The sequence below is a fragment of the Jaculus jaculus genome, chromosome 10, assembly GCF_020740685.1.
Source record: "Jaculus jaculus isolate mJacJac1 chromosome 10, mJacJac1.mat.Y.cur, whole genome shotgun sequence".
Taxonomy (NCBI): domain Eukaryota; kingdom Metazoa; phylum Chordata; class Mammalia; order Rodentia; family Dipodidae; genus Jaculus; species Jaculus jaculus.
In genome coordinates, this window is record NC_059111.1 from 104,064,187 (window position 1) to 104,082,698 (window position 18,512).

The following is an 18,512-nucleotide window of genomic DNA, read 5'->3' on the forward strand; positions in this document are numbered from 1 at the left end:
AAAAATAGATATGCATATGTAAGTTTATATATTAAACCCTCCCCCAATACCCCTGCCCACCCATGACCCCTTTCACTTACGTGTCCCCCCCCCCAACATCCTCTTTAAAAATAAAGCTCCCGGGTCCAGAAGCAAAGTCCTGAACAAACGGGCAGGAGCAGCACCAAGAGCCTCTTGTCTGCTAGACAGAGGAAAGGCGCAGGGAGTGACCAGCCCTGTCCTTGCTCCCTGAGGTTGGCGGAGGGCTGAGCTGCTTCAGTAGTGGTCACTCAGTCCTTAAATCCTTGAATACTGCAGAGGATGCGCTTCTGATGCCCTGGCAGGGTGATTCCCATCTGTGTCAGGTCCCTGTGGAAGAGGGATGGAGCTCTGAGTCTGGAAACTCGGGCCCCTGCCGCCCTCCCACGCCCAGGCTGCCCGGCCCCAGTCCTCACTCGGCCGTCAGCTCCAGCACACACTCCATGGTGTCCAGCCCGGCCGAGCGGAAGTGCAGGATGTAGCGCTTCATGCGGATGGACTCCAGCCACTCGGAGACGCTGCGGTACGGGATCCCGTCGGAGCCACTCAGGCTGGGTAGGCGGAGGGTCACCCTGTGGAGTATGAGGCTGTTTGTCCCCCAGGAGTGCAGAAGCTGGCTGGCCTGGGCCACCACACTGTAGCCAGCATCGACGGGGGTGCCTGTGCAGGGCTTATCCGGGCCCTGCGGATTAGCTGGCCATTGTCTGAACCAACTTCCTGGCCTGTTTCCTGGTGTGCTCTGCTCGAGTCAGCAGGCAGCAGTGGACTGACATGTTGCTACATGGGCAGACCTGGTGAAGGTGGCTGTCAGGGAATCCCCAGTGGAAGTGGGCCTCTGGCACCTCAGATGCCAATGCGTCTGGGCCGAGAGGAAGCTGAAAGCCGAACAGGCCCCGACGCTGGCCACCCGAGTCCCGGGGGGCAGCCCTGCTCTTCCACGACTGACCCACGCCGTTGTTCTTGCGCTCAGGCTCCCACAGCACAATGAGTGTTCCTGTACTAAAGGCAGCCAGAGCCAAAAACCATTAGCAAAGAAAATCTGCCCGGGAAAAATATCCAACATTCCAGAAAGATTAGCGCACACAGTCTCCAGCGTCCGTCCGAGGGAGTTGTGCTCCGCAAGATAGTTTTAGAAGTTGGAACCGGGAGCGCCGTTTCTCGCAGAAACAAGGTTATATATGGTGGTTTGATACGGAGGCCAGTGTACCAGACTGACTGCCTTACCCGATAAAAGCATTTAAAAAGTCCAGCCCTGCCTGCCCAGCTCCCCACCCACTTAACCTCCTCCCTCCACTTCCGTTTTGGCTACGTTTTTGGTCAGATACAATTTTGATACTGACTTTTCTATAGGAAGCTTGGGGAAATGGCCAGTGGCAGTGTCCTGTCATGGTCCCATTTTCTCAGCAGTTCTGGCTCTTGATACTCACCAGCCCCTTGTGTGGCCTCATAGTTTCAGAGCTGTTGCCCCCCCCCCTCCCCAAGTTAGATGTTGGTCATTGTCTGCAATCTGTCAGCCTGGGCTCCTGTCACAGTTCTGTGTGGTCAGAGGCCAACCCAGAGCCCCTCCTGCCTCACCCTCACCTAGCTGTGCAAGCTCTGGGCCCTGCTGCATCGCCAGTGTCCAGCACAGAGCTTGTGCTGGTAAGAAGGGCATCCACAGGCCCAATGTACAGGCCTCTTCTACGTATGCAAGAATACTTGTAGGAGCAACTTGTATCTCAAGTTCCAGATGGTCACAAAAACACCCCAGAGATTTGCCTCTGGTAATGATGCAACGTAGTGGGGCAGGAAGGCACTCTGAGAAGGGTCCTGGATGAAATACAGGTAATCTAGAACTGACCTCTCTACACCTGTAAAAACTGCCATGTTTAGTGTACTTGGCTGGCTTCCTGCCTTCCACCCAACCACGGCTAGCCGTAGTGGATGGGACCTTACTCAAGTCAGCCTGGACGCTCTCAGCAGGTGTGGAGGACTCTCCAGAGCTTCTCAGGGCCCAGCCTCGGTTGAAGATCATGGAATGTCCATTTCTGCTTTTTCAGCTCTGCCCTTTGAGTTCCTATTCTTTTCCAAACATAGGTACCTGGGGTCAAAGTTGGCAATGGTCCTTAAGGAGTGGGGGTCTGTAAGCAACTGTTCGAGATGTGCCTGCAGCTGGAGGAAATGAGGCCGACGGGCACGGTCGTATGCCCAGCAGTTCTTCATGAGCTCATACAGAGGGGCAGGGCAGTCCACAGGAGGGGGCAGCCGATATCCGTCCTCAATGCTCTTCATTACCTGCAGGGAGGAACCCAGAAGGCTGTCCTAAGTTTGAGGAAAGTAACTTGGAAGCCCAGGAGAAAAGTTCGTGCAAGACTATTACAATGTCACCTTTAAGCAGACCTGACACAGGTAGAAGTTGTACTGAACAAAAAGTAAAGAGGGGCTGGAGAGATGGCTTAGCGGTTAAGCGCTTGCCTGTGAAGCCCAAGGACCCCGGTTCGAGGCTCGGTTCCCCAGGTCCCACGTTAGCCAGATGCACAAGTGGGCGCACGCGTCTGGAGTTCATTTGCAGAGGCTGGAAGCCCTGGCGCGCCCATTCTCTCTCTCTCCCTCTATCTGTCTTTCTCTCTGTGTCTGTCGCTCTCAAATAAATAAATAAATAATTAAAAAAAAAAAAAGTAAAGAGACCATAGAAAATAGGAGTGCAAAAAAAAAAAGTCATTAAAAAATAAGGCATTTTCAGGAAAAGACCATGGACGGAAGGTGGTGGTGATGGAGGAGGATTTGGGAGGAGATGGGAAGAAGTAATCTAGGCTCACCTCCTGATTGCTCATCTCCCCATAGGGCTTGTCCCCAAAGCTCAGCACCTCCCACATCACAATCCCAAAGCTCCACACGTCACTGGCTGTTGTGAAGATCCGATGGGCGATGGCTTCTGGGGCTGTCCAACGGATGGGGATCTTTCCTCCCTGAGAGGGCACAGCACAGAAGTGTGCTTCAGGGCATGGGTAGGGGTGAAGGAACCATGCGTGAAGGGGACAGGAGAGGTTGTGCCCACACAAGCGCTAGCCCTTGTGGGTGTGTGCCCGGGTAACTGTGAATGGGGCAGTGAAGGTATACATGGTGTGTGTTTGGGGGGGGGTGGGGGGCTTTAACCTGGGTTTCGTAGGTTCCATCAAAGTCATCCAGGAGGCGGGTTAGGCCGAAGTCAGACACCTTGCAGCACAGGTTCTGATTCACCAAGATGTTTCTGGCAGCCAGGTCCCGATGTACGTAATTGTGGCTACTGAGGTAGTTCATGCCAGATGCTATGCCTTGCAGCATGGCCACTAGCTGTCCAGGGCCCAGCTGGTCCTCCCGCTCCTGCAACAGGGTGAGTCAGGAGATGGGCAGGGTCCCTTCTGCCCCACAAGGCACGATGTCCCTTGGTACGACCCCTTTCCGGCTGGCCCTCTGCCTGCCTCACCTTCAGGAAGGCATCCAGAGCTCCATTCTCCATAAACTCTGTGATGATCATGATGGGTCTTCCTGAGACAGAGCACACTGCATCACAGCCGGTACCAGGCTTCATGCCGTTGGCAGCCCACTGCCCCCTTCTGGTGCTGGCACTCCCTCCTACCCCCACCCCAGCCCCGGGAAGCCGCCGTCCATACTCTTTGTGATGACGCCTTCCAGATGGAGAATGTGTGGGTGGCTGAACTGGCCCATGATAGTTGCCTCTCGAAGGAAATTCCACCACTGGCCATCTGGGGATGTGTCTTTCAAGGTCTTAATGGCCACAATCTTACAGTCTTGGCTGGGGAGCCTGACGGTTCCCCGATACACCTCCCCAAACTCTCCTAGGTGGGAGGAAAACAAGGCTGTGGCTAGATAACGCTGTCAGGCTACCCTGACTAGAAAGCGATGGCCTCCGGTCCTTCAGCACCTCTGGAGAACCACAGCGCTGTGTGCCTGAGCTTCCTGGGCCAGGGCCTGGACTATCCACTCTGGGAAAGGGAGAGTCTGGAACCAATCACTATTTTCTTCCACCGTTCTCACAGTGCTTGGCTTACTGTAAGTGTGCTCACTAAACATGAAGGGACTGAGGGGGGCCGGAGATACGGCTCAGTGGCTAAAGCTAAAGGCATTCGCTTGCAAAGCCTGCTGGTCAGGGTTTGATTCCCTAGAACTCACAGAAATCCAGATGCACAAAGTGACACATGGGCCTGGAGTTTGTTTTCATTGGCACGCAGCAGCTCTGGTGCACAAACACACGCACACACGTTCTGTCTGTCAAACGTTTTAGCAAACCAAAGTGGAGGGGATCATCCCTGTGCAGGGGGACGGCTGCTCCTCCGTTCTTGTGAAGGGCGGGCCGGTCCAGGGCTAGTGCCCGAGCAACAGGAGCTGACCCCTGCCTGTCTTCCACGAGTGAGCCCCCTGGCCACGCTTGACCAGCTTGGCTGCGCAAGTGGCAAGGACACTGCCAAGCTTTGTTCTCCATTCAGATCCGTTTCCCCTGGTGACCCAGGGGACCAGGGCAGCCCAAGGACACTGGGTTCCTGATGGGGTGGAATGAAGGCCTAGAGGTTGATGAATCTGTCCTGTCTGAGAGCAGCCTGCCCCGAGCAAGGCGATACCTCTGTGGGCAGAGACGATGCGTTTATCATTCTTTATCAGAAACCCCACAACCGCAGAGCCAAGTGTGTGGGAGGTAGAGGCTTTTCTGGGGGCACCTGATAGGGGTTTTGCTATGAACACAGACGTTCAAAGAGGACACCGGGCAGAGCAGGTATGGGCTCACCCGGGAACTCAGACTGGAAGGAAGGGGCCTGCTGGTGGCAGAACTGTGTTGCGACACGTGAGAGACTAGCCAGGACTCCCAGCGGGGCTCACCTTCCCCTATGACAGTATCCACCACCAGCCAGGACGGGTCCAGCTCCTGGGCGAAGTCCAGGGCTCCCTGCGCAGGGTCCTCGTAGGCCTGGAGGTCCACGTAGGGTTTCAGCCACAGCTTGTCCTCTGAGAAAGATGGGGATCAGCCTCAGGGCTCAGAGCACATGGGAGGTAAGGAGAAAGGACCAGCCCATTCTCCATGCTCTTCTGGCTTCGGCTCAAGCCAGGAGCACGTCTCCTCTTACCAGGGAGCCTCCCTATCCCGGCTTGCTTCTTTCTCTTTACACCCCTGAGCTCTGTCCACCCAGTGGCCAGAACCCATCCCTGGAGCACATTCCCTGTCCCGATTTACCTAATCCTCCCACAGCTCAGTGACCCAGCTTCTGTCCCCATGCTGGTTCAAGTCAGTCACACCTCGTTCACTCACCGACAAAGCCTCCCCTCCCATTCCAGCCACTCAGACAGGACAGCAGGCTCCCATCTGGCAAAGCTACCTAACGAGGTGACAAGCAGGAAGCCACATGCCTCAAGGGCCTCACTCCCCTCCTGCCTGGCTCCAGCCCACGGACCTGGCCACCAGGATGGGGAAGGCTGCCCAGAGCTGAGGGTGGCCGCGCACTGGCACCAAGGACTAGCAGATGATTGCCTCAGAGCAGCTGACAGTTAGCGGGGCAGAGTTAATTAATCAAAATTAATTAGGTGGCAAAACATGAGAGCCCTGGGGATGATAAACCCCACCCACACTCCAAGTTAACCTAACACACACACACACACACACACACACACACACACACTCAAGAGCACGCACAGGTGCTCCTGGCTCACCTCGATCCACATCAGTGACACGTTCACGCTGCCTCTGCTGTCTCCGCCGCTGGCCTCTCCTGTGGGGAAACTTCTTTAGGGACTCAGAGAACTTTGGAGGAATTTTCCCTCAAACCCACATGATAGGTGTGTAGGATGAGTATGGGAACCACCCACACTTTGGGTGTTAGGGGACGGGAAGGTCATCAGGGCTACAGACGGGGCTTCTCACCAGGCCAAGGGACCCAGGAGGGGTGGGTGGGAAGGGGAACAGAGTGAGCACCTTGAACGAAAGATGTGAATCCCGAGCAGCAGAGCTATACCAAGCAGTAACCCAAAGATGATGGCCACGATCTCCCCACCGGTCAGGCTCCTGGAAACTGGGCAAAGGGGTGAGGAAGTCTGGGAGCTAGTATCCCATGGGGGACGGGTGGAGGTTTTAAAAGTAGGGCCCTTCAGCTAGGGAAATGGCTTAGCAGTTAAGGCGCTTGCCTGTGAAGCCTAAGGACCCTGGTTTGATTCCCCAGGACCCATGCAAGCCAGATACACAAGAGGGTGCATGTGTCTGGATTTCATTAGCAGTGTGGCTAGAGGCCCAGGCATGTCCATTTTGTCTACTTGCCTACTTCTCTCTCTCTCAAATAAATAAATAAAATACAAAAAAGTAGGGCCCTGGACTAGACAGATATGGCTTAGCAGTTAAGGCACTTGCCTGCAAAGCCTAAGGACCCAGGTTCGATTCTCCAGGTCCCACATAAGCCAGATGCTCAAAGGGGTGCATGCATCTGGAGTTCATTTGCAGTGGTTGGAGTCCCTGGTTTGTCCATTCTCTTTCTCTCCCTCTCTCTGTCTCTAATAAGTAAATACAAAACAAAATAAAATAACAAAGAAGGGCCCTGAATATGCCCAGGGTCAGTTCTCTCAGTGGACACCTGATCCATGTTTGTCCCCTAAAACAGGGTGATGACTGAGCATATGTGTGTGTGCATCTAAGCACAGAGCAAGGGTCACTGACTGGAAGAGGGGCTAAAGTACCTCCATGGGAGCGTGCGGCCTCAGGTGACCTACCTGGTGGGCTCGTTCGGAACTCATGGTCAGGTGAGAAAGGGCCAGGGCCCAGTGGAGTCAGTGTCCGCACTCTGACGATGTATGTGGTATCTGGCTGCAGTTTGGTCAGCAAGACCCTGGGTTCCACAACCAGCTGGTGCCATTCTTCATCCTGCGGGCGGGACTCGAGCTAACGAGGCTGTGCAGAGCCAGATCTCGACGGAGATGATGGGCAGACATGGGAGCTCCTGGGCAGTGCTGGCATTACCACGGTATGAGCAAGGGTCTTTGCAGATCTTTACCCTGAGAAAGCCAGTTCGTTCTGGGCGTGTCCCCACACCCCGCCACAGGCTAGGAAAATGGGGTGCACCCGGGCAGGTCTGGTAGCCTTCTCACCTGGTTCAGCACCTGCAGCTCGTAGCTCAGGTTGCCGCCAGGAATGCGGGGCCGGGACCCTGCCCAGGACAACTCCAGCTGCCTCGGTTCTTTCTTTACCAGCCTCAGTGACAGGCCTGAGAGCGACTCTGTGCATTTAGGGTGGGCGGGGAAGGGAAGAAGGAGTAATTCAAGCAGCATTTCCACTGCTTCCTTCCCACCGCTCATCCCCGCGGCCCTGGGCCCTCCCTCCCTAACTCCTCACCTGCATGCCCCATGTTGACCCGGAGAGAGGCGCTGGTGGAGCCGGAGCTGTCCAGCGCCGACACCCTGTTTTGGGATTTGACGGTAAAGGTGTAGTTGGCATAAGGCTCGAGGCCTTCCACTCGGACAGTCTGGGCGGTGAGTCCCCTGGCCCCTGGGGAGAAGTGGACACCCTTCCCACAGGGCTGGCAGGGGCCCCCATCCTGCGCTGTGCCCTGACACTGCAAACATTCCACGCTGTATCTGACATCGTGGCGTCCCCCTGTATCTGAGGGGGGCTCCCAACGCAGGGACAGCTGAGTCCCTGACGCAGAGAAGCTCAGGTTTCGGGGCGCAGATGGGGGACCTGTGGGGGAAGAAAAGGCCATCAGTATGTGTCAGCTTTTCCATCACCCAAGCTACTGAACCCCACCTCTTCCCGTCACCCCAATTTCTGAAGTCTTCCAAAGCCTCTGTGAATGGTTAATCTTGATCCAACTGGACAGGATCTAGAATGACCTCTGAGCATGGGAGGGAGTTTCTAGATTAGGTTAACTGAGGTGGGGGGAGACCCTGTCTATAGGTGGCGCAATTCAATAGGCTGAGGAGGTCTCAGACCACGAAACACCGAGGAAGTGAGCTGAGCACTGGCGGTGGCTTTGCTGCTTTCCTGTGGATGCAGCAGCGTGACCATCTCCCTCCAGCTCCAGCTGCCAAGATGGCCTGTGTCCCTCAGAGCTGTGAGCTGCCTCTCATCAGGTGGTTTGTCACAGCGAAAAGGAAAGTAAGCGGTGCGTCTCATGAGAGATGGGACTCACAGACGGAGTCGTGTACTGACACCTCCTCAGCATTCCCCCCAAAAGAGCAGAGCTCAGCGGCACGGCTGCAAACTCGGTGCCTGACACGCCGGGTGGTCTCCAGAAAATCCTGACCAGACTGGGCGTCAGCAGAGGTTCAGCACTTGCTGCCAACTGGCCAGACCCTGACGTGGGGACTCACGTGTGCACGCGGCCTGGGGACCCTCCCCAGGGGCTCGGTAGTGGCCACTCTCGCAAGGACAGATACTGGCTCCCTCAGACTCAGCTGTGCTGTGTTGGGGGCACTTCAGACAATGGGGTGTGTCCATGTCAGTCCGGTAGGTACCACTAGGGCAGGCTGGCGAGAGAATGCAGAACTGGTTTTTTTTTTTTTGTTTTCAATTTAAATTAATGAATTAATTTCAGAAAGAGAATGTGAGAGCGAAACAAGCAGAGAGAAAATGGCCACACCAGGGCCTCCAGCCGCTGCAAACGTACTCCAGATGCCTGTACCACCTTGTGCATCTGGCTTACGCGGGCTCTGGAGCATTGAACCTGGGTCCTTAGGCTTCACAGGCAAGTGCCATAACTGCTAAGCTATCTCTTCAGACCTGTTGTTGTTTTTACAGCAAGAATCAACCACACATTCAGTTTATTCCAATCTCTTATATGGGAACACCCTTGCACCTTTACCACTCAGGTTGAAAAAAAAAAAAAAATCACTGAAATGGACTATCCAGCTTCTGTGGTGATTTAGAATTTAGATTTAGAATCACCCTGTGTGGTGGCTTGGGTCAGATGTCCCCCACACGCTGAAGTCCCACGAACGCTTGGTCCCCAGACACAGTGTGAACGGGGGGAGCCTCGCTGGAGGAGGTGTGTGGCTGGAGTGGGCTTTGGCGAGCGACAGCCAGCTCACTCTGCTGCGGCTGTTTCCTAAGTGCTGCGGCAGAAGTAATGTCCAGCCAGTGTGGCACCACGTCATCAGGAAGCTTCCCCTTGAGACTGTGACGTCAAACTGGTCCCTGTCCTCTCAAACCGGTCTCTTGGAGCATCTGTTAGGGGTTTTCTAGGTTAATGGAGGTGGGAAGAGGCACCCTAGCTGTGGTCCATCCCATTGCATGGGCCGGGGGTGCTGGACCGTGCTGAAAGAGAAAGCTTGCTGAGCCCCGGCATTCATCCCTCAGTTTCCCCCACCTCCTTCCTTACCAGTGCATCCCACGTCACCGCCACCTTCCTCATAGCCAGGCTGGCAGTGGCACCGGCCCACGGGCACCAGCCACTCGCCATCCGCGCTGCAGTGCATCCTGGGTACACCTGAGGCCCCGGGGCTCATCTGTGCATTGGGCAGGCAGGTCCCAGGCACTTCCACCAGCCCGGCAGGCCCAGGAAGAGTCTCGGGAAACCGGGCCAAGCCATTCACAGCCTCGGGACAGCGCTGGTAGAACACTCGCACGGACACCAGGGCCACACAGGCTCCCGGGTTGTGGAAGGCAAGGTAGAGGCCCCGACGGGTCAGGTGCCCCAAGGAGCAGCGCTCCACGTTCAGCTTCACGGCGCCGGATGCCAGGTCTCTGATGGTGAAGCTCTGGTCGGCGGCCACTGTGGTTACCTGGGGGCCAGGGCGGAGGGAGGCAGGAGAGAGAGAAGAAGATGTAATGATAAACTCCTTTCCAGGTCACAGAAACAATTGTTTGCCGCACAGGGTGAGAATCCCTAGCCAAAACCCCCAAACCTGAGACACTCCTAAACTTGAGAGTGCCCGGGTCATGCCACAAATAGAAAATTGCATACATGGGGCTGGAGAGATGGCTTAGCGGTTAAGCGCTTGCCTGTGAAGCCTAAGGACCCCGGTTCGAGGCTCGGTTCCCCAGGTCCCACGTTAGACAGATGCACAAGGGGGCGCACGCGTCTGGAGTTCGTTTGCAGAGGCTGGAAGCCCTGGCGAGCCCATTCTCTCTCTCTCCCTCTATCTGTCTTTCTCTCTGTGTCAGTCGCTCTCAAATAAATAAATAAATAAATTAATTAATTAATTAAAAAAAGAAAATTGCATACATGACCTCATGTATGGGTGACAAAATTACAGGTACACTAATCATTGTATCAACTATCTTTAAGCTATGTATAAAGGGTATATTTGAAACCTAAATGTCTTTCATGTTTAAACTTGGGCTGTGTTCCCAAGATAAATAACGTTCACGAGGGCTGCAGAGATAAGGCACCTGCCTGCAGCCTTATAACCCAGGTTCCATTCCCCAGTACCCACATAAAGCTAGCTGCACAGTGGTGTGTGCCTCTGGAGATCATAGCTGCTGGAGGCCCTGGTGCACCCATTCTCTCTCTCTCTCTGTCTCCTCTCTATTATCTCTCTGCTTGCAAATTAAAAAAAGAAATAGGTCCATGAAAGTTTGAAATCTGAAACCGTTTGGGTCAGGAATACTTAATTTACATAGCCATGATCTAAGTTTATTTTATATGAGGTGCCAACCTAAGCACTTTTGTATACATTTAGTCCATGCAGTAATCCTACAGTTATCATCTGATGGCATGGATGTCTTGCCATCTTACTTGGCAGATGAGGAAGCCAAGGCTAAGAGGAATCACAGATCTTGTCTGACACCACACAGCTACAATGAGGCCTGGGCTGAGACTCCTGCAGAAAGCGAGACACTATAAAACCCACGGAACTTCCACTCCTGGGAGTGTTCCCAAGCCTGATGCCAACAAGGTGATCAGTTATGGAATGAGTCATAACTAATTTATTACCAATAACAAACTTTACAACCTTTGCTCTTTGGAAGGAAACGAGAGCACATCCTATCATGACGTGTTCCGTACTGTTATGCATCCCAATGTGTTTCCATGCTAGGACAGAGAAGGACGGCACTGGAGATTGGCAGCGAGGAACCGCGCTATGGAATTCCAGCTGCACTCACAGGGTGTGTCATGCCAGATGGGGGAAAAAAAAAACCAGTCTGAAAACCTCCACACTATGCTTACTTTTAACACTGTGGCATCCTGCTCTTTCAGTGACCGCAAGTATCAGCCTGTAAGGTGAAAAGGCTGGCCCTATATGACAAGGCACACAAAGCCTGGAGAGGTGTAATGACAAAGTCAGGGCACAGCCAAAGGTACTTAATCCAGCCCTCCTGGTGCCCAGTCCAACATTCTTTTCCTTATTTTACATGTACACTCTCTTCCCTCTGTAATATATATACTTTATTTCAGAGAGACACAAAGACAGAGCGAAAGAGAGAGAGAGACAGAGAGAGAGAGAGAGAGAGAAGGTATACTAAGGCCTCCAGCCACTGCAAACACACCCCAGATGCATGTGCCACCATGTGCATCTGGCTTCCATGGGTACTGGGGAACTGAACTTGGGTCCTTAGACTTCACAGGCAAGTGCCTTAACCATTAAGCCATCTCTCCAGCCCCACCCCACTCTGGCTTTTCTTGGCTGAGCTGGGTTACGGGGAAGAGGCAGGCAGGGATCACTGTGAACACTGAGGGAGCATGGAAGGGCAGTGGCACCTTCTGGAACAAGGGCCGTCGGAGCTGAATGCCCACATCCTGGTCACTTTCCATGTACAGGAGGTTGAAGGTCTCCTTGCAGCCCAGAGGCCAGGCTCCTCCTGGGAAACTCTTGCAGTCGCGCACGGTGAACTGCAGCTCCACGTGGACCCGCGAAGCTTCCTCCCCTCTGTAGATCCAGTTGGAGCGAAGCCAGTGGTCAGTGTCCCCACCTTCCTGCAGTGGGCAGTCCTGGTACATGTACAAGGGTGCTCCGTTCAGGATCTGTTGCACCTCACTCCACTGTGGGAAGAGAATCAGAGTCAGGGACCAGAACCAGTGAAGAGGACGTGGGGGGGGGGACGGGGGGCACATCCCTCATGTCCCTGGGATCCGTCAAGTCTAACCTGACCCCTCACCCAGGAGAGCGGATTAAGTGTTTAAGGCTGGGGCTTTTCTTTGATATGGGGTAGATATCCTTAATGTCCTAGTTTATTTTTACCAGCACACTTGTAGGTACCCCTAAAGGCAAAGCCCATTCAAAACCTGCCTGCCTGTCCAGAGGAGACTTATTTACATATATATTTAATATTTATCTATTTGAGAGAAAAGCAGACATGACAAGAGAGAGAGGGAGAGAAAGAGAGAGAGAGAGAGAGAGAATGGGAAAAGGGCCTCTAGCCACTGCAAACCAATTCCAGATGCATGGGCCACCTTGTACATCTGGCTTATGTGGGTCCTTAGGCTTTCAGGGAAGCACCTGGACTGCTAAGCCACCTCTTCAGCCCAGACTTTTTCTTTTTCTTTTTCTTTTCTTTCTTTCTTTCTTTCTTTTTTTTTTTTTTTTGTCTCTTTTCAAGGTAGGGTCTCACTCTAGCCCAGGGTGATCTGTAACTCACTATGTAGTCTCAGGGTGGCCTTGAACTCACAGCAAATCCACTAAAGGTGTGAGCTACCATGCCTGACTTGGCTTAATATTTTTTTTTTTTTTAACATTAAAACATCCAGGCTTTAGAAGAGTGAGAATAAGAACAGAACTGTCTGAATGAAGGATCTCACCCTTTCCTATATTCCTTCCTACTACAGCTGCTTTCAAAACCTCAATTAAGGGTTGGCTGGACTCTCAGGCATGATCTAGTCTGACCCCCTTAATTTTCTTTCTATATTGAAAGAATTTTTAAAGCTAGTAATCATAATGGTTGGCATTAATCTAGCACTTACAACATGCCAGCCTCTATTCTACACATTTCCCACAAGAAAGCTGAGGCAGAGCCACTGTGGAGTGACTTGTGGAATGGAGTGACCTGAGGGAACCTGTTTAACTTACCAGAAGCAGAGTTGGGGTGTAAAGAGGGGTACTTTAGGCCCAGAGTTTATATTCTCAATCTGCATGGCCACGTGTACTTATTATCACAGGTGAAGGGGTAGACTTTCAAAGGTCAGTTCTCCCTTCTTCCTCCCCCATTCTGACAGGCAGCTGTTCCTCAGAGTCTGGAAGAAGGCCTTCCAGACTACTCTCAACACCTCCAGAGAAATGTCTAAATGTTTCTGTGTTTTGTTTTTAATACAAGTAAGTTCATACAAGGCTTATTCTGTAACCTACTTTGTTTTAACAAATAATGTTCTGCAGCAATGTCTGCACGAGCATGTGTGGAGCTCTCTCCTGTAGCAATTACATAGTGCCCTATTGCTTGGACGAATCATAATAATTTAATCACTCGCCTATTGTTTGGCAATTAGGCAGCTTATAACTTTTTTTAATTTTAGAAAAACATACAAGTGAATATAAGATTTATGTAGCACTACTATGCTACAAACTTTTATAAGGTATGACTAAACTGTCTTCCAGAAGGTTCTCTCAGTTTTCACTTCCCTCAACATTGCATGAGGGCTCATTTCCAGACAGCTCATCAGCATTGGAGATTAATATTCTTGTGATTTTGCCAGTCCTGTGTTCAAAACATCTTCTCACCATTTTTCCTGAAATTACTTTAAGGGAAGGCTATGTATTTCTCTCGGTCATTGGTAATTTATATTTTTACAGATCATGTTTATATCTTATTATCTATCATTATTCACTCAGATGAGTTTTTCAAACATTTATAGACATTGACTGCTTGATATGTAACTTTCAAATAGTCTTTGCCATGCCACTTCTTGAAATGGCATGATAATGGTATCTTTCAAGTAGATTCATATTTAATATTTTACACCATAACATCACGAGTTTTGGGTTATGTATTTTGGCTGGAAAACTCACCCATGCCAAGACTGTCACGTTCATTTATTGTTTGTCTTAAAATTTTTATAGGTTTGGTTTTTAAGTTTATATTTTAATCTCCCTAGAATTCAATTTTGTATGTTAAGTGTGCAGCAGTATTTTTACTTTCCTTTCTTAAAAATTACGGACACCTAGTTGTCAGCATGGTGACTAGTTAACACTCTTGGGGCTCAGGGTTTACCACCCCAAAGTATACTTTTGGCCTAGTTAGGGATGGTTATTTGGAAAACGTTCAGACACTGGAGCAGCCCCGACAAGCTGTCCTGGGGTGAAAGAAATTTCCATCTCTGAAGGAAATCTGCATCAGTAAGGTGTTGCTACCAGGAAGAGAGCTGACCGGAGAGAAGTCGGTGTCCCACAGACTTCTTTCCCTAGGCACAGCAGGGCAGCTTCACTCAAGCTTGTCAACACCTCCCCTCCCCCAACTCCTTCCCAAAGCCCTGGATGAAAAGCCTCGACTGTCCATCCCTTCCTGAAGTCTCCTCTGTGAATACCCCAGAATTAACAGACCTGTTCATTTATCACCTCTTGTCACTTTCATGGGCGCACATACAGAGACACAGCGCAGATTTTCTGACCCCTATAATACTTTCCACGTTGATTTGCAACTCCAGTGGCGTTCACATTACAGTATGATATCTGGAGGTTTGTTTCTGGACTTTGTATTCCATTCCATAGGCGCAAGGACTCTCGCCAACACCCAGGTTTTAGTTACTGCAGATGTTGTAAGACAGATATCATTCCTCCACAAAGCTACTGCCATTCTCAAATATTCTCCCTGCCTGGTATACTTAAGAAAGAAACCTCCAAAGTTTATAAATTGCTTCACTAATATTTTTAGATTCTACCCCATCATTTGGTAAAGAAGATACCAGGGCCATTAAAAAAAAGTCTATATTTCCTAGGTTTTTATTTCACCCCAGGGCACATTCTCCCCATGGCTATGCTCAGCTCTGGGATAAGGCAAAAGGAAAGAAGGAAGAAATAGCCATCATTAATTAAGCATTAGTGGTGAGGTGGGACAGAAATACAAGCGGTTGTGAAGTATCTATTTCTGGGTGATGTCAGAGTTCAAAGACAAGGCAAAGGGTGTCTGAATGGCAATGAAGCCGGAATGCAAAGGCACGGAGAGCCTGCTGTGAGGAAGCTGCCCAGGGCAGGGCTGGGGCCAGGGCAGGTGGACAGGGCGGTGGTGGGCGGTTATGTTTAGCTGGGTAGCCAGGTTGTCAAGGCCGCAGCTGGAACCCCAGGAAGCAGATGTTCCCAGCTGGAACGGACTCTCTCCCAGTTGGCTCCAGGGGTGACAGATGGGGAAGAGCCAGCAGGCCAGGAGCAGTTGAAGGATCCTTTCAGTTAACACTCAGGAGCTGCTGGCGGCGACATGGGCGCCTTCTGGGGGTTCTCCTGAGTGGCGTGGTGCAAGTCTGTTTTAGGAAGTGGGAAGGACAAGGGGTGGACAAGGGAATGCACAGCTGCTGGATGTCTTACTGTCCTCCTGGCACAAGGCCGAGAAAGGGGACTTGCTCCCACCGGGGTCCAATCAGAGCAGAAGAGTTATTTGGGTGGGACTGGCCGGGCACAAGAAAGGGCCCGTGGGAGCCAGCAGATGGACGGTCCTCGTGGAATGATTAGCTGGTTTATGAGATGAGCTGCCTATTAGGGCTGGCTTAATCCAGGATTTTCCAAACAGCCCCTCCTGGAGGATACTTGATGGCTTAGTTTATTAACTCTAATTATAAGGCACAGCGCAGGAGAGAACACAGTGGGGCCCTGACCCTCGGAAAAAGAGGGGAGGCAAGCAGTAACCTTGATCCCAGACACAGCCTCGGTACTGGAAGGGAAAGCCAAGAATTGCCTCCAGCACCCAGGTGGCCAGCTCGGCTGGGTTCCGACTGTGTTTCCTGGGACACACCCACACCCACCTCTGTTCACCGGTTCTGGGGGGTACTAGGGGAGGGAAGGAACGTGCAGGAGGCTGTAAATGCTCTGAGAGGGCTGGCATGCGTGGTGCGCACCTGGCCAGCGTGGGACATGAACATGCCAAGGGCAAGGGGGCCTTTAAGAGGAGCAGCTTTTAGCTTTGAGGCAGTCTAAGGCCCTTTGAAGAATCTGATGAAAGCTTTGACTCTCTTATTTTTTTTTCTTCCAGAAAAAAAAAAAAATGTCCATACATCATTTGTATTTTTGTGGAGCTCCCTGACTCCCTGAAATCTATCTGTGCTCTGTGTGGGGTGGATGGAGTTCCTGAAGATGCTTTCCAGGCTCTGGCCCACCCTTCAGCCTTCCTCAACGCGGGGTGGGCAGGATCTCCCTGGGGAATGTGAGCGTCTCCCCCCACTCCCCGCCGCTCATCACAGGTATTCACCCGAGCAGCTCACAGTGGGACACCCCCCCCCAGTCCCATTCAGTAGACTCTGACTCAGCCTCTCCCCCCCCCCCCCACCGCCTCCCCAGGAGGAGACACTTCCAGTTTTTCCTGCTCTTTTCGGCTCCTCCACCCACCTCTCCACCCCATTTCTCACTGGCCTTCGGCCTTGAACTTTCCCAGTTCCTTCCTTCAGACACTTACCCCATCTTCCGGGGGATCGAGCAGCCAGCCCAGCTCTCCTTGTGCCTCGCTGGTGTCCACCAGAGTGACTGAAGGCGGGAAGTCAAAGGGGGCTGTCACCTCTGGCCCCACAACCCACAGCCCGCCTTCTGGGGGGGGGGCCAGCCCCAGGCTACAACATCTTCTTCCTAATAGTGTGATATCCCGAGGCTTAGGGGAGCAAAGGAGCCCGAGTATGAGGAGCGGGAAAACTGCAGGGGTCACACCATATTCCTGCAGAGCGTGAAGGGTTAGGGTGCCGGGGCCTGGACTGTAAGCTTGAGAACAGCCTGGGGAAACTATACCAGCCAAGACCCCCAGTCCCCACTCCCGCTGGGAAAGGGGGGTATCTGCTGCTGACCGGTCACAGGTAGATGGCAGGGGAAGCTGGGCCTCTCTCGTCAGACCCGAGGGGACACCCTGGAGGACACCCCTGCCTGACTCCCACTGTCCAAGGCCTGGTCTGGCCTATGATTGGGTGGGGGTCGGCTAGGAACTGGGGTGCTTAGGCGCAGCTCCGCTTTTGGGAAGTGGGTCACAGAGGGTGTGCAAGGCTTTCGGTGAGCTCGCGTTGGGCCACCTATTATAAACCTAGCAAGCCCAGTGTGGCCCAGGTTCCAACCCGCTCCCCACCCTTGGCAACTTTCCTCGCTGTCCTGGGTAGGTAAGCTGGCATTTCGGAGGGCTCCTAGCTCTGGGCCGGGCAAACGGAGGGTCCCAAAATGCAGGAGTGTGTGTGTGTGTGTGCGTGCGTGCGTGGTGGTGGTGGTGGTGGGGGGGGTGGGGGTGGGATTGGATACAGCTCCCTGGCTGGGGACCAGCAACTCTCTCTGCACCCCCCGCGCAACCCCCCCCCCAGAAACACCCAGGCAAATAACTGCACTCCAGTAGGAGTTGGGGGGTGACTGGCCCAGAGTGCAGGAGCTTGAGGTTAAAGAGCAAAAAAGCCCGGCCAGGCCAATCGATCGCCCGGCTAGGCGGAGCGAGCAGGGGGCACCGGAGCGCGGCCGAGGGCCTGCCCTGGAATGCCGGCTCCTGCACGCAGGCGGGCCGGGCGGCGCGGCGGGGGAGACCCGGTACCTTCCTCGGCGCGCGCCCCCGGGGGCAGCGGGCCGCGCAGCAGCAGCAGCAGCAGCGGCAGCAGCGGCAGCAGCGGCGGCGGCGGCGGCGGAGGCAGCCCGAGCCTGCCCGGGGCCCAGCGCCGCTCCATGGCGCCCGCCGCCCGGGACCTGGGACCTGGGCCCCGACGGCTGGACCAGGTCGCCGAGGGACTGGGGGGGGCCGGGGTGGCGCGCGCGGGGGGGGGGGGGGAGCCTGGCCGGCCGGGCGGGGGCGGGGGGCGGGGCCAGCGCCGGGGGGCGGGGCCTCGGCCTCACCTGGTTCACCTTCTTAAAGGGCCAGCGGGGCGGCGTGGAAACTTGTTAGACAGGTAGGTAATAAACTTCTCAAACCTCGCAGGCGTGCGTGCGGAACAGGAGCGAGACTGCGGGCGCCGCCTGGCGGGTGGGACCAGGAATTGGTTAAACGTTCCCAGGGCTGAGGCTCCACACAACCCGGGTTTGATCAGGCTCTTTAAAAATAAATGTTATTTTTATTTATTTATTACAGTCAGTGAGAGGAAGAGAGAGAGAGAGAGAGAGAGAGAGAGGGAGAGAGAGGGAGGGAGGGAGAGAGGGAGAGAGGGAGAGAGAGAGAGAGAGGGAGGGAGGGAGAGGGAGAGAGAGAGAGATCCTAGCCCCTGCAAAGAAACTCCAGACGCATGCCCCACTATGAGCATCTGGCTTATGTAGGACCTGGAGGATAGAACTTGGGTCCTTAGGTTTTGCAGGCATAGGCCTTTACCACTAAGCCATTTCTCCAGCCTTTTTATTTTGTTTTGTTTTAAGTTCTAAATATATAAATAAACAAATATGTGTATGTATGTATGTATGTATATATATATATATATATATATATATATATATATATATATATATATATATATATTTGCTTGTAT

General features: G+C 53.1%; 1 protein-coding gene across 1 annotated transcript; it reads right to left on the minus strand.

The window, feature by feature from the left end:
* Window positions 1-95: 95 nt before the first annotated feature.
* On the minus strand, window positions 96-17,666 carry Epha1 (EPH receptor A1; the record flags this gene model as incomplete). Its single annotated transcript, XM_045160275.1, has 18 exons — window positions 96-348; window positions 435-590; window positions 2,099-2,292; window positions 2,817-2,966; window positions 3,154-3,360; window positions 3,464-3,525; window positions 3,651-3,836; window positions 4,873-4,998; window positions 5,698-5,756; window positions 5,960-6,056; window positions 6,745-6,895; window positions 7,120-7,247; window positions 7,364-7,708; window positions 8,341-8,496; window positions 9,348-9,750; window positions 11,670-11,951; window positions 16,499-16,566; window positions 17,597-17,666. Coding segments are annotated over 18 exons (2,919 nt in total), but the record flags the coding sequence as incomplete, so codon positions are not given.
* Window positions 17,667-18,512: the final 846 nt, after the last annotated feature.